Source organism: Mus caroli, chromosome 18 (genome assembly GCF_900094665.2).
Source record: "Mus caroli chromosome 18, CAROLI_EIJ_v1.1, whole genome shotgun sequence".
NCBI lineage: Eukaryota > Metazoa > Chordata > Mammalia > Rodentia > Muridae > Mus > Mus caroli.
In genome coordinates, this window is record NC_034587.1 from 29,614,805 (window position 1) to 29,630,160 (window position 15,356).

A 15,356-nucleotide genomic window follows, 5' to 3' on the forward strand; every position below is an offset into this window, starting at 1 on the left:
GTATGCATAATTAAGAAACAGGGTCCACTAGGGCCAGGAGGTATGCATAATTAAGAAACAGGGTCCACTAGGGCCAGGAGGTATGCATAATTAAGCTGTTCTGGCCAGGGTGTTCTCCATCATCCTTATAATAGTTTGGGTGTATTCTACAAGGTGGTCTGATAAGTTGTCGAGAGCTGGCATGTCTGGCTCCTACAAGCTGACCAGCTCTAGGGTGTATCTAATCTTCATTTGTAGACTTTGTATTGTGTCCTCATAAGGTGTGTGGGTTGTTTGTCTTGCCTGAAGGCTTTGCTCTTGAATACAAGGTGACTGACTGGATATAGGGCAGAAACACTTGGTGCCTTTTGGTGGTGGTTTGGTTTTCTTTTTTGAGGTTGCTTGTTTGTTTGTATTTATAGAAAATAGATTCTTCTCTTAAGCAGTATATCTTGGTTACCATTTCACCTCCCTCTGCTGCTCCCAGCCCCTCCCTATCTCCCTTCCCCTCCAGATCCACTCCCTTTTTGTCTGTCATTAGAAAAGAACAGACTTCTGAGAGATAATAATCAAACATGACTATGAAATATAATAATATAAAACAAAACCCATCACATCAAGGCTGGACAAGTGTGTCTTCATCCTTAGGTAGGGATGAGACAAGTCAGGTAGGCAGACATCCTAAGTGACGGTCATGCTGTCTTAGTTACGTTTCTATTGCTGTGATAAGATGCTGTGAATTATAGAACTAGAATTTAATTGGGGCTAATGGTTTCAGAGAGTTAGCATTCATGATGGTGGAGCCAAAGGCATGGCAGCAGGAACAGCTGAGAGTTCGCTCACATCTTGATCCTCAAGTAGGAGGCAGGGGGAAGGAGGGAGGGAGGGAGAGAGAGAGCGAGAGTGAGCACTGGGAGTAGTAGGAGTATTCCGAAGCCTCAAAGTGCCCTGAGTGACACACCTCCTCTGACAAGGACACATTTCCCAATTCTTCTCCAACAATTTCACCAACTGGGGATCAAGTATTCAAACATATGTACCTGTGGGGCCATTTTCATTCAAACCAGAGTCACACAGGAGTCTATCCTTAAGAAAGGATGCAGACACAAACTCAGGCAAAGATGCCAAGCTTGCACCCTGCTTTAGTGGCCTTGTAGGCCCAGGTGAGAAGTCAGCGCTTTGTAGCAAAAGCAGTTTCTAATTGGGCACATGTGACTCTGTGTGTGTCTAAAACCTCCTGCTCTTCTTTAGACCTTATATCTATGGGCCCACGTCCCAGGGAGAAAGGATGCAGATTCTCCAGAACTTCAAGCACAACCCCAAAATCAACACCATCTTCATCTCCAAGGTATGTGGTGCAGGCTGGTGGAGCCGTGCCTCGCTCCTCCTGGGGCCTGGGAGGTGCACCTGAGCTCTGGGATGGTGGCTCATGTGAAGGCCTCCTGTGCGTGCCTGGGGTAGGGTTAAGGAGCAGCAGCTCTGGGTCGTGTGAGAGATAACTTAGGGCTCTTGTGCCTTGCAGATTAGCTGTAAGGGCTTTCTGCTTCTCAGGATTGTCCCACCGTTCCCTGGAATGTAGGGATTTAAATTTTATGTCCTTTACAGAAGGCACTACATGTGTTTTCTACTCTGGCAAAAGTGGGTATTAGATGAGGCTTCCTTTTTGGAGCTGGAGATGCTGAGCATTTGGGAAGCTTCTGTCCTGGGCCCTGATGTGCCTAGATGGTGGGCGGCCAGTGCCACAGTGGCCGTGGGTAGGCCCAGCTTGAGCATGACGTCACTGCCACCAGTAAAGTCTCGTTTTCAAATGTGGGGGCCGATGCATTTCAGGTGTAGGAGCTCAGAACTGAGACTTCATCTTGGTTGGTTTTTCCTTAGACGAGTATGAAGACTCCTCCCTATCTCTTTTGATTTCCTTTGGTTGAAAGTATATTTTATTGGAGATTAGAATGGCTACTCCAGCCTAATGTTTCTTGGGACTGTTTGTTTGGAAAACCTTTTTCCAGCCCTTTACTCTGAGTTAGTGTCTGTCTTTGTTGCTGAAGTGTGTGTTTTGTATGCAGCAGAATGATGGATCCTGTTTATGTATCCAGTCTGTTAGCCTATGTCCTTTTATTGGGGAATTGAGTCCATTGATGTTGAGAGATATTAATGACCAATGATTGTTAATTCCTGTTATTTTGTTGATGATGGTGGTGTATGTTATTCTATTCTTTTGAGTTTGTTGTGAGATGATTAATTATGGTTTATTGTGTGTAGTTACCCTCCTTGGGTTGCGGTTTTCCTTCTAGTAGCCTCTGTAGGGATGGATTAGTAGATATTGTTTAAATTTGGTTTTGTCATGGAATATCTTGGTTTCTCCATCTATGGTGATTGAGAGTTTTGCTGGGTATAGTAGTCTGGGCTGGCAACTGTGGTCTCTTAGGGTTTGTCTGCAAGACATCTGTCTGGGATCTTCTGGCGTTTAGAGTCTCTGTTGAGAAGTCAGATGTAATTCTGATAGGTCTGCCTTTATATGTTACTTGGCCTTTCCCCCTTACAGCTTTTAATATTCTTTCTTTGTTCTGTGCATTTAATGTTTTGAGTATCATGTGGTGGTAGGATTTTCTTTTCTGGCCCAATCTATTTGGTGTTCTGTAGGCTTCTTGTACATTTGTAGGCACCTCTTTCTTTAAGTTAGGAAAGTTTTCTTCTACGGTTTTGTTGAAGATGTTTTTTGGCCCATAGAAGTATTTTCTACATCTAAGATTCTCTCATCTCTCTTGTATTCTGTTGGTGATGCTTGTGTCTGCAGCTCCTGATCTCTTCTTAGGTTTTTTCATCTCCAGGTTTGCCTCCATTTGTGTTTTCTTTATTGCTTCTATTTCCATTTTTAGTTCTTGCACCGTTTTATTCAATTCCTTCACCTGTTTGATTGTATTTTCCTGTGTTTCTTTATGGGAATTATTTACATCCTCTTTAAAGGCCTCTATCATCTTCATGAGATGGGATTTAAGGTCACAATCTTGCTCTTCAGGTGTGTTAGGACATCTAGGGCTTGCTGTTGTAGTAGGAGAGCTGGGTTCTGAAGTGCCACGCTGCATTGGCCTCTGTTGATTATGTTTGTGTCCTTGTCTTTTGTTTGCCATCTGATTTTCTATGGTGTTGGCTGTCCGGGGTGTCCCAGGAGGCAGGTGGAACTGTGTGTCCCAGGTTAGAGCACGTCCCTTGAGAGGTAGACCAAGCTGTGTGGTGGGAGTGGGCGACAAATTGCTGATGTGAGAGTGCAGGTGGAGGTGAGATGGAGCTCTGACATCTGCTGGGCTCTGTGGGGTCCCAGTAGGCGGTGTGTTGGGGTGGGGATCTCACCTGTATCCCTGGTTAAAGCAAACCTCCTGGGAGACAGGCAGGGCTATGGGGTGGGGCTTGACTACGTGAGTGCAGACCAGAAGGAAGAGGGAGCCCCAAAAGTCTCTTTTGTCATGATTAAATCATTAGATAAGAGCAGAAAAGTTCATATGTGCAACTGAGGTGTGTTAAGCAGCATTTATTTGTGTTGCAAGGACTGTGGAAGCATAGTGCCAAGTGTATGTGTTGTGTGTTTAGAACCAAGGCTATAGGGAGATTATACATTTGATTAAACATTCAGAAACCTTTAAGATTGTTTAATTACACTCATCTATTTGAGGGAGGGGTAACACAAGTGTGCCGTGTTGTACGTGTGGAGATGAAAGGACAATTTGTGGGAATTGCTTCATGGGTTCCCAGGAATTCAATTTAGGACTTGGAAGCCAGCCCCCTCATCTGCTGAGTCACCTCAGATGCTGTACCCCATAGTCTAAGAAGCTGGTGTTTACTGTCAGGTGAGGTAGAACTGGAGTCTAGAAGACATGAGTATTACTATGTCTGGGAGCTGTGGCTGGGAAAGTGAACATGGTGAGAAAGGCCTTCACTTCACCTTTGTGCTGGCCTCCTACAGGCTGAGACACAAGCTGGGGGCTGGCCAGCAGGGAGGGGCTTTGTGGCAGGGCCCTGCTTTGCATGCAATGTCCTACCTGTGCTGCGGCATATCTTAGTGGGCATCAAGTAAGACGGGTTTTTATACAGACCCATTACTGTAGCAAAAAGGAAAAAGTTGAGGCTGGGTTCTGCAGAGGCCATTCTGAGGTCCACAGTGTCCCCTCTGCCTGCAGTGGCGGGTCCTTGCTAAGAGGAGGAAGAGGGGGTGCTTCCTTAAATGATCCCCAGAGCTACTGTAGACTCTCAGGCACGGATGGGGAGGGAACTTAGCGAGAGAACACATGTGAGAGAGTGCCTGAAGCCCTAATCCTATCCTAGAACTACAGAAATTTAAAATTTATATTCTGGACTAAAACTCTGAAACTTGTAGGTTGGTGACACATCCTTTGATCTGCCAGAAGCAAATGTCCTCATTCAGATCTCTTCCCATGGTGGCTCCCGACGGCAGGAAGCCCAGAGACTGGGACGGGTACTCAGAGCCAAGAAAGGTAAGGCTGCCTTTCCTCTGCCGGCGCCCACAGCCTCTCATCTCAGCACTGGGGTCGGCTGCCACTGTGTGCAGTCACAGTTTGCTCTGCCTCAGCATCAGGGAGGCCTTGGTGGGAAGGTCTCTATTCCTTCTCACGCCACAGGGATCCATGTCTTCATGGTAGCTTTGCATGACAGTTTTTACCAGTAACTCAGGTGCACACCGCATATACTCACAGGAACAAGCAGCCATGCTCATTAAATAAGAATCAAGTCTGGAGATGAGCATTGCTCTGAAGAGACTCCTGGCCTCTACATGGCCAATCCTCTGCACGACAGCTGTCTCTGATCCCCACTCTCATAGAACTACTTCTCCAGGCTTTAAGGGAGGCCGCATCTTCCCTCTAGGGCCTGGTGTTTCTGTCAGCACAGATTGGAGCCTTTCTGTGTGAGTGCTCTCCCTTCCTCCTCCAGACCCAGTCCTGGCCTTGCGGCTCTCTCATTATAATAGCCCTCATTGCTGAAAGGAGCTTATGCGGCTGCTTCCCTCTGCAGACCAATCACTGCAGCTTTGATTGTCCTTCTAACAGGGTCCTCAGGATCAAACTCGGGTCACCAGGCTTAGCAGCATGTGCCAGTGTCCACTTAACCATTTTGCTTGTCCTCTTTGTTTCTTTTAAAGTGTATTTGTTTTTATGTCTGGGATGCTGGGGATCAAGCCAGGTCCTCCTTGCACATGCTAGGGCAAGTCTGTGCAGTCCAGCAGGATCCTCAGCTCAGCCCTTTTTCTAGACTCGCAGATAGGACAGTGAATCTGATAGGCCCTCATGCAGGCAGGGTGATTGCACACTGGGTGAAGAGCTTGTCCTCTGCAGTGCTTGCTTCTCATCAGGGTCCTGGTTGGTCAGGGGCCGGTGTGGATTGTCTTGTCTTTTCTCCTGTTTTCCTATAGGGATGGTTGCAGAGGAATACAATGCCTTTTTCTACTCCCTGGTATCTCAGGACACACAGGAAATGGCTTATTCTACTAAGCGACAGAGATTCCTAGTGGATCAAGGTTACAGCTTTAAGGTATGTATTCATTTACCTTTGGTTAGGCTATGACAGAGGTGGAGGCACCAGCCTGGGTCAGCATTCAGGCAGGCTTCATGATCATTTGGCTCTGTAAATTGCTGGGATAACACTGTGCTAGCCTGGGAGTTCTGAGGTGCTAAAAGGGAAACTACAGTTAGGATGTATTGTGGAAGAAGGTGTGTGCATGTGTGCATGCACGCGCACTTGTGTGTGTGTGTGTGTGTGTGTGTGTGCAGGAGTGCCCGGCAGCTTGCCTTTTAGTTGATTCCAGATCACATGTCCTTAATGCCATGCTTACCTTCTAATGAGACACTCCACCTGACATGACAGGCTATCCCGTGTATGACCACAAACACATTATGTCTTTTAACATGGGTGGTAGTCCCTTAGGATTGCTGAGTGTTTCTGGGTCTCATAACTTAAATGTGCTGTTACAGATTTGTAGCACTTATCCACTGCTGTTATATCAGTTGATGTTACATTGCATGATAAAGAAAGAAACAGGAAAGAAGACACCACTATCCGCCTAGTATGCGTGTCTGTATGCTCTTAACACCATAGGACAGAAACAGCCACTGTTGAGATACGTTTTCCGTTGATGTCTGTAAACAGTGGTGAGATTTTCATTATTCACCTTGGTTAGAGCAGCCCTGCCATGCTTTTTAGCTTCGAAGTTAGTACCTTAGTCAGAGTTAGTGCAAGCAGGCCTATCTTCAGGTTCCTGCCTTGAGTTCCTGCCTTGACTTCCCTCGGTAGTGGACTGTAGCTTAGACATGAAAGTCAGATAAACCCATCCTCCCCGACAGTCCTCCCCAACAGTTGCCTTTGGTCAGGGTACTTTTTCATAGCAACAGAAAGGAAACGAGAACATCTTGCTGCTGATAGAAAATCTGGTCAATTATTTTTAATTTTTTATTTTAGGTGTGTGAGTGTTTTGCTTGCATGTTTGTCTGTGTAGTATACATGTGTCTAGTGCCCACAGAGGCCAGAAAAGGATGCTGGATTCCCTGGGACTGGAGTTACAGGTGGTTGTGAGCCACAATGTGAGTGCTGGAAACTGAATCCAGGTCCTCTGGAAGAGCAGCCAGTGCTCTTGTCTGCTGAACCATCTCTAACCCCTGTTCAATAAGTTCTTGATCTCTTGTGTGAAGAAAGTATTCGTTGCTGGAAGCCCAGGATGCCAGGGAGTGTGTTGGAACTCTTGGGTATACTTTTGTGTAATTTCCTTCCCTCCATGGTGCAATTACAAAGATAGGAGGAGTTGTTTTATAACTCACAGAGCCCTCATCTGATGTGCTTATTCAGAGACCCTTAGTCTCTGTCTAGAACCAGTAGTCAGGCTCTGGGTGGACCAGGAGGTGGGAAGAGGTTACTGGAGCAGGTACAGAGGGGATTTGGAGGCAAGAACAATGGGCTTGCTTTACTGTTGTTGTAGGTAATCACAAAGCTAGCTGGCATGGAGGAAGAGGAGCTGGCGTTCTCCACCAAAGAGGAGCAGCAGCAACTCCTGCAAAAGGTGCTGGCAGCCACCGACTTGGATGCAGAGGAGGAAGTGGTGGCTGGAGAGTTTGGCTCTAGATCTGGCCAGGTGCGTGAAAAGAGATTCTCTTATAGGACACCCACTGTATGTGGGCACATGTATGCAGACACGCCTATGAGCATGTAAGCAAGTAGGATTCGCCTATGAGCATGTAAGCAAGCAGGATTCGAGGAAAACTGAAGTTTTTTGAAGAAACAACCCAATTATCTTTTAGTGTGGGTTTCTTATAAATGTATTGTAAGGCAGAGAGGCTCACGTGACAGTGACTGGGTCCTGCTTGCCCATAATGACAGCCTGCCAATGTTGGGGCCCAGGATGAGAACCGTACAGGCTCTGGAGCTAGTAGGTGCTTTATCTATTGGTCTGGGGTTAGCTGGCTCACCCTGCTTTCCTCCTCAGTAAGAGAGCTCAGCCTTCAAGGTGAGTCTGTTGATGAACTCAAAGTAGTTATAAGTATGTTGAAAACCCTAGAGGTTTCTAAAAAGACCCAGCCTTTCACATTTCACAGGCCTTTGGTGAAGGCCTGCTGTGCCCCAGACATGACCATGTAGTGTAATCAGTGAATGCATAGGAGATTATGATTGTCAGGCCCTTCAAGGAGAGAAGTGAAAATGAATCAGGTGTTCTAAGAATTCCAATTTCTGAAACTCAGTGGTATTAAAGCTGAAAGGTGATCATTAGCTAGAACAAGACAGGAAGGAAGCAGCAGTTGCCACTTGGGCAATGCCAGTACCCTGCAGCCAAGACCTTTCTCTTGTCAGGCCATCTGCATGTTAGTCCAGGGGTGCCAAGGTGACCTTTGAGATGAAGCTGTGACCTGGCATGAGTCAGATGCCTGTTTCTCCCACATCTGTCTGGTTCAGGTGCAAGCTGCTCTAGGCCAGTCTCCTTGCTTATGTGGATGCTGTTCACACTCACCTTGGGCTTTATTTTGTTTGGCTTGAGATGGGTGTTATCATGTAACTGGCTGGCCTGGAACTCAGACCCACCTGCCTCTCTGCGCCTCTGCCTCTCATGGGCTGGGATTAAAGGTGTTCACCTTGCTCCCCCAGCTCCACATCCATCTTTGGCGCAGTCTTGGCCCTGCCCAGTTTACATATACTCAGCACTTGCTCATGGCTTTGATGCTGAGTCAAGCCAGGGTTTCCTGGATCTCCCATTGGTTCAAAGCCGTGTATCAAGTCTTAGGAGATTTTAAGAGCCTCCCACCCTATCTTGTTTTAATTATCTTTTTATTTTATATGTATGGGTGTTTGCCTGCACGTGTGCCACAGTGTACACGCAGGCCACTGTGCAGGCCTGAAGAGTGCTTGGGATCCTTGGAACTGGAGTTGCAGATGGTCCTGAGCCACTAGAATTGAAACCACAGTCTTCTGGAAGGGCACCCAGTGCTCTTCACTGCTGAGCCACCTCTCCAGCTCCAGTCCACCCTAATAACTCTTTTTATAAAAAAAAAAAAAGTATTTATTTTTGTATATGAGTACAGTGTTGCTATCTTCAGACACACCAGAAGAGGACATTGGATCCCATTACAGATGGTTTTGAGCCACCATATGATTGTTGGGATTTGAACTCAAGACCTCTGGAAGAACAGTCAGTGCTCTTAACCTCTGAGCCATTTCTCCTGCCCCCTGATAACTTGTAAGAATTTGTGCAGGGGCTGAGGGTATCATTTGGTGACAGAATGTCTGCCTTGCATGTGTAGTACCAGGCCCTGGATTCTTACTTCAAAATCACAGAAGAAAGAGTAAGTTCTCGTGAGCAGTTGTCATCAAGGGAGACCTTGTACTGGCCTGTTACATCAGAGTGCCTGGGTGATGTTCTAGTCTAATTTTTCTTATGAACTGGAGTAGGCCGGAGTTGAGTTCTTGTGCCTCAGTTTCCTGTTTTGTAGGTTAAGATTATAATTGTTGTGAGAGTCGGGGGAGGTAGTATATATGCAATGTCTAAGACCCAGAAAGTGGTCAGAAGGATATCTTAACGTTTACCTTGTGTATCTATCTGTGTGATAAGTGTGTGCGTGTCAGGGGCAGGTTTGTGGAAGTCAGAGGACAACTTGGAGAGGTGCTTTTCCACCAAGGCCTTTTGTGGGTTCTGGGGCTCAAACTCAGGATGCTGTGCTTGCGTTGTAAATACAACTCAGCAGTCCAAAAATAGTAATTAATTTATTTTTATTTTCATGTGTTTTGTCCATTTATGTATGTGTGGGAGTGTTGGATCCCCAGGAACTGGAGTTACAGATAATTGTGAGCTGCCATGCGGGTGCTGGGAATTGAACCTGAGTCCTCTGGAAGAGCAGCCACTGCTCCTAACAGCCAGGCCATCTCTCTAGCCTGAGAGCGTTTAAACACGGTGTATCTCCGGGCTGGGGTTAGCTTGGTGGCCGAGTGCTGGCCTAGCATAAGCAAGACACTGGGTTCAATCCCTAGCAGCACACACACACACACACACACACACACAAACACACACCCCACACAACTGTATTTGATTCCGAGTGTTGTGAGAGTGTTCTTTTGGAGATGAACTTAGCCTGGCTTCCCCCCTCCCCACAGGCATCCCGGCGCTGTGGCACCATGAGCTCCCTGTCTGGCGCAGACGACACTGTGTACATGGAGTACCACTCCTCCCGAAGCAAGGCCTCCACCAAGCACGTGCACCCGCTTTTCAAACGCTTCAGGAAGTGACGCCCACCCTGTGCTCTGGTGAAGACTGGCTGCCTGGATCAGTGTTGAAGAGAGACTTCTTTCCTCACCAGTGTGATCGTTTCTATCCAAGACTGTGTCCTTTCCTATTGCTCTAATGCAGTACCTATTGACTGACTGCTGAAAACCAGTCAGTGTGAGGCCTTAACTGCCTTCGTGGGTCCTAGGTTTAAAAAGGAAAGAAAAGCTACTGTTGTTTTTTATTCAAACTTGTTAAGAGTGGATCATTTCTGTATATAAAAATTATACCACTTAATTAGACCACATTTGTCTTTATTTTATTGAATGAATTAAACAATGGAATTTGGGGAGCTCTGGAGCTTCAAGTAGAGAAGTAGGCACATGGCTCCACCCTCACCAAGAGTCAGCCTGCAGATGAGGAGCACTTGTAAATGAAAATGTCGTTTTCTCCGAGGGAGGCTCAGTGCGGAAGCAGGCTGCCCTTAAGGGGAGCCCCGTGCCCAGCAGGAGGTGCACACAGGGAACAAACTGTGTCAGGCCTGGCTCTTCCCTCCTTTCTAAAATTTTATCTTCCTATACATTTTTTAATTTCTATTTTTTCTCACTTTTTACCCTATGTGTCCTCTGCATATATAACGTGGCTTTCTGTTCGCTCTTTCTCTTATGTTTGTTTTGCTTATATTTTATAATTTAAAAATGGGATTTGGGCTCTGTATTACTAAATTAGCTTCCTTTGAAATGTTACCAACCCGGGAGGTTTTAGTACTTTACCCATGAGAGCCTGAGAACTGGGTGGTCGCCCAGTCCATGAGGCTTGCTGCTTTAGCAGTCCCAGTCTGGATTTAAATAAGGAAAGGTCCTGGAGACTGCTACCTCTTAGGGATGGAAGCCCAGAGAAGAGATGCTTCAGATAGCAGCCAAGAGATCACAGCCACAGGGTGAAGAAGGCTGACGGCAGGAGGGAAGGTCAAGGCAGCGAAAGGTGAGTGATCCTCTCTACCGCCAGCCACCGCCTCTGAGATCCAGGCCTATGGCAGGTGTCACACATGGAGTGGCTGTTGAGGCAGTCATCTGCAGTTCTCTACACAGGTGAGGCAAGTTGACGCTAAAGCCAACCACTGCATGCTTAGGATTGATGTAAGATCACCTGGGAGACATACCTAAGGACCTGACTATGCAGGCGTTTCTAGTTAGGAGAACTGAGGTGGGAAGTCTCAACCAAGGCATGGCACCGTCGTCTGGGCTAGAAGACAAAGGAAGGAAGCTGGGGACCACTATTCCTGGACCCTGGCAGGGGTGGGGTAGGGTCGGGGTGGGGCAACGTCCCGGTCCTGCCACCCTGACTGGCTGCACCCTTAAGCTGGCAGCCAAAGTAAAGCCCTTGTTTTTTTATTAAGTATTTTGTCACAGCAATGAGGAAAACCAACTAGCACAGTCCCTGAGACCCAAGGCCCGTGCTTGCTGCTGTTCCTGCCCTGTGCCTCTCCTGTTCAGCGCTGCCAAACTCGAGGGCCACAAAAGCTGCCAGGCGCAGGCAGGATTGCAAGAGTTCTCACCTCTGTGTCGTTTCTACCCCGAGGTGTGTAAATGTGCTTGTGTGGGTGTGTGCACATACGCACAAGTCAGAAGTTGATGTCACATGTCTTTCCTCAGTCACTCCACTTCTGTTTTTTGGAGACAGGATCTCTCACTGAACATGAAACCTAGTGAGCTCCTAAGCTGGAAAGCCCCAGGGATTCACCTGCCTCTGCCCTGCACCCAGCCCTGGGGTGATAAGTGCATGGCCACGCCCAGCTTTATTATAACTTCTGAGGCTCAAGCTGCTCGTCCTAGTGCGTAGCAGGTGCTGTCTGCTGAGCCAGCTTCTTTCTCTTGTCGCTGCCATCAGGTTCTCTAAGAAGTGTTGCCTAACTTGAATTCACGGTCTTCAGGTTTAGGAGGTTTCTAGTCTTATGTACTACATTTGATCTTTTGATCCACGATGAGTTCGGTTTTGTTTGTTTTCAGTGCTGGGCATTGAACCCAAGGCACTGAACATGTTAGGTAAGTGCTGTACCACTGGGCCATATCCCCAGATCCAGATCTTGAGTTAATTATTATAATGGGTGGGGTAAGCTTGTATTTTATTCTTAGGTGTGGATATCCAACCGTCCCACTTACGTGGGGTATTCTTCATTTAAATTGTATTGGTTCTTTTATTTGAAAAAGGAGTTGATGTGGCTCTCCAGGTTTACTTCTGGACTCTTGATCCTCTTCCACTGATAGAGATGGCTGTTTATATATTAGTACTGTACAGTTTGATAATTGAAGTGTCCTGGGTCTTTTGTTTTGTTTTACCAATTTTTACCAGTGTGATGTAAATTAAAGTCACTTGGGAAGAGGAAACCTCAACTGAAGAAATGCCTTCAGATTGGACATGTCTGTGAGGGCTTGTCTTTATTAGTGATTGATATGGGAGAACCCAGCCCACTATGGGTGCTAAATGGACTTCATATCAAACTGCTCTCAAAATTCCTCTTTCTTACCCATAAATCAGTGCAGCTCTCGACCCTCATCACAGAATTTTATTATGCATACTAATTGTAGTTAATGCAGAAACTCACAACCGGTCAAAGTGCAGAGAGAAAGTGTGAGTGGAGTGCCCCCTACAAATGGGAGATATCTATCATATATATGTATATATACTAAATATCATATATATATATGTATATATATATTTTAAAATACATGTGTATGATATATACCATACTATATATCACATATAAATATGATATATACCACACTATATATATATATATCATATATATGTACATATACATATATGTGTGTGTGTGTGCAAGAGTTCTCACCTCTGTCGCTATCATATATATCATATATTGTGATATATATATATACTATATATCATGTGTGTGTACATATACTATATATTATATATATCATATATGTGTATTATATATTATATATTATATATATCACATCTATATATACTATATATAATACATGTGTTTTATATATATATATATATATATATCCTCCCTGAAATTCAGGGACATTATAAAAGAGAGGGTGAAAAGATGGTAAGAACTAGGGGGCAGGATGTGAAATATTTAACAAGCAATTGATTTAAATTTGGTTAAGAAAATAAACCATTAATATACCTGTGTTCATAAATATTGGATATATAAGATATATGTTTTGGGGGGTTTTAGATATAGTCTCCTGTGTTTTTGTGTAAAGTTATCTCATTAAATTGTTCTCTAAATTTTATTTAATAGTGTTAAGATTAAAATATGTTGTAAAAAGTTGTTTGAAATGAATATTGTAACTAAGTTTAAAATAATTTAAAGGTTATAAAATTGTTAAGGTTAATTCATTACCCTGAGATACAATTAAAATTTGGATTTTTACAACAATATTTTCTTAAGTATTGATTTGTTTTTAGTAGCCTCTTACTAGATGGATATTTAAAACCTGTGATTATTACATTTTACCATTGAGCAAAGCCTTTTCTTTTTGGACAGTTAGTCACTGCTTCAAGGATAAAACTCTGTTTAGAGAGGGACACCTTATTTAGGACATTCCTTCTAAATTACATAGTGATTGTAAGCTCGTTTTAATGAGCAAAAATTTAAATCTGTTTATGAAATTGGGTCTATTAAATAAATAATGCATAGAATTATAAAAGACTTTTAACTTTTTAAAGAATTATTTTATGTCTATGAGTGTTTTGCCTATGTTTGTGCACCACGTCTCTGCCTGGTATTTGTGGAGGCTCAAAGAGAGCATCAGATCCCCTGGAACTGGAGGTGCCAACAGTCTGTGCGGGAATTGAACCTGGGTTCTCTGGAAAAGCAGCCAATGTTCTTAACTCATGAGCTATCTCTCGAGCCCCAAGACTTTTAATTTGATAACTAAAATTCAAAATTAGTTCTGGAGTTTTTCTCAAGGATTAAAAAAACACAGATGATTCCATCAACTAAACTAGAGAGAGAAAGATACTCTTTTGTGATTAAAATATCAGTATTGTCTCTAGGTCCTTCTGACTCACAATGAGGAGGAACTTTCTTGTGTAAGGTAGGAAATTTAAGTTTGACCCCCCTAGACCAAGTTGGAGCCAAGAAAGAAAAATAGTTGGGCCCTGAAGCATCCTGTTCCAGGAGCTTGGCTGACCACAAAAGTTAGATTAAAATCTTGAGAACAATCTTGAGAAGCAGGGAGTTTCCCCTTGTGATTATTAGTTCCCCCTTGTGCTTTTTCACTGGTATTTTCCAATAATGCCCTCCCTACCTCCTTGGTTTATGTTTTTTCCTTTAAATACCCCCTTTCCCAGCTACTCGGGGGTCGAACTCCTCTACCCCTGCGTATGGCCCCAGCCCACTGGTTCCTGTGAATAAACCTCGTGCGATTGCAGCAAGGACAGTCTCTCGAGAGTTCTTGGGGGGTCGTGTCATCCCAAGACTTGAGTGAGGGTCTCCCCTCTTCGGGGGTCTTTTACTTGCACCTCCTGAGTCTTGTGGACTTCTGAAATGCTGAATGGACCCATTTTCAGCACCATTGACAAACGAGTGCCCCGAGGAACTAAATGTTTCTCCCACTTCTTGTGTTTCTTAAATACTTTTGTAATTAAAAATTGTTTATATCTTAATATTCTCTCTGGCCATAATGCTAATACTTGAATTGATTTTAATGAAGTTACAAATGAAAATATTATGAACTTTCACGTGATGCCTTTTTGTTAAAACTCTTTAGTTTTTGTACCACTATCTTATTCAAAACTAATGTTTGAATGATTCAAGTTTTTTCAGTCTTTATAAATACATACATAAATTTTCGTCATTCAGTATAATTTGGATAAAACAAAATAATCTAGTTTTATTTATTTATTTTATGTAAGTACACTGTAGCTGTCTTCAGACACACCAGAAGAGGGCATCAGATCTCATTATAGATGGCTGTGAGCCACCATGTGGTTGCTGGGATTTGAACTCAGGACCTTTGAGTCAGTGCTCTTAACCACTGAGCCATGTTGCCAGCCCAAAATAATCTAGTTTTAACTTAACCTTTAACTTCATTTGTTCTGTTCGGACATATGAAGACTTGGGCTAACTCTTCTTATCCAAAGATTAGAAAAGACATCAGTCTAATACCAACATTCATGTTTTATACTTCAAGCACTGTTCTTTATTGATTTAATTAATATCTAAAATATAGCTAGGATTAAAGAATTAATTAAACTATATTTGTATTTTACTAATAAAAATGGGAGACAGTGACTCGTCCAAAGTCCCATTTCTAACCATTTAAATATAAGTAGATAACTCATAGAATACAAATAACTGAACACTTAGGGGAAACTTTGTAGTCAATCTCATTAACATGTAAATTTTGGTTATTTTAGAAATGATTTTTTTTCATATTGCATTTACTTCATTAGGCTGAACTGTTCATTGTTCTTTTTTGTTTGTTTTGTTTTGTTTTTCAAGATGAGATTTCTTTGTGTGGCCCTGGCTATCCTGGAACTCACTCTGTAGACCAGGCTCAAACTCACAGAGATCTGCTTGCCTTTGCCTTCTGAATGCTGGGATTAAAGGCAACTAAAAGACTAAAAAAAATCCCTTAAGATCGTCTAGAAG

The 15,356-nt window shown here is 44.0% G+C and overlaps 1 protein-coding gene across 1 annotated transcript in view; it reads left to right on the plus strand.

The window, feature by feature from the left end:
- Ercc3 (ERCC excision repair 3, TFIIH core complex helicase subunit) overlaps nucleotides 1–10,026 on the plus strand; it is a 30,484-nt gene extending 20,458 nt beyond the window's left edge. The window contains exons 11-15 of the mRNA XM_021150266.2: nucleotides 1,231–1,327; nucleotides 4,349–4,466; nucleotides 5,399–5,517; nucleotides 6,956–7,108; nucleotides 9,613–10,026. Of these exons, the coding sequence (XP_021005925.1) occupies nucleotides 1,231–1,327; nucleotides 4,349–4,466; nucleotides 5,399–5,517; nucleotides 6,956–7,108; nucleotides 9,613–9,744 (619 nt within the window). The 3' untranslated portion in view covers nucleotides 9,745–10,026. The remainder of the gene's footprint in view (nucleotides 1–1,230; nucleotides 1,328–4,348; nucleotides 4,467–5,398; nucleotides 5,518–6,955; nucleotides 7,109–9,612) is intronic.
- Nucleotides 10,027–15,356: the final 5,330 nt, after the last annotated feature.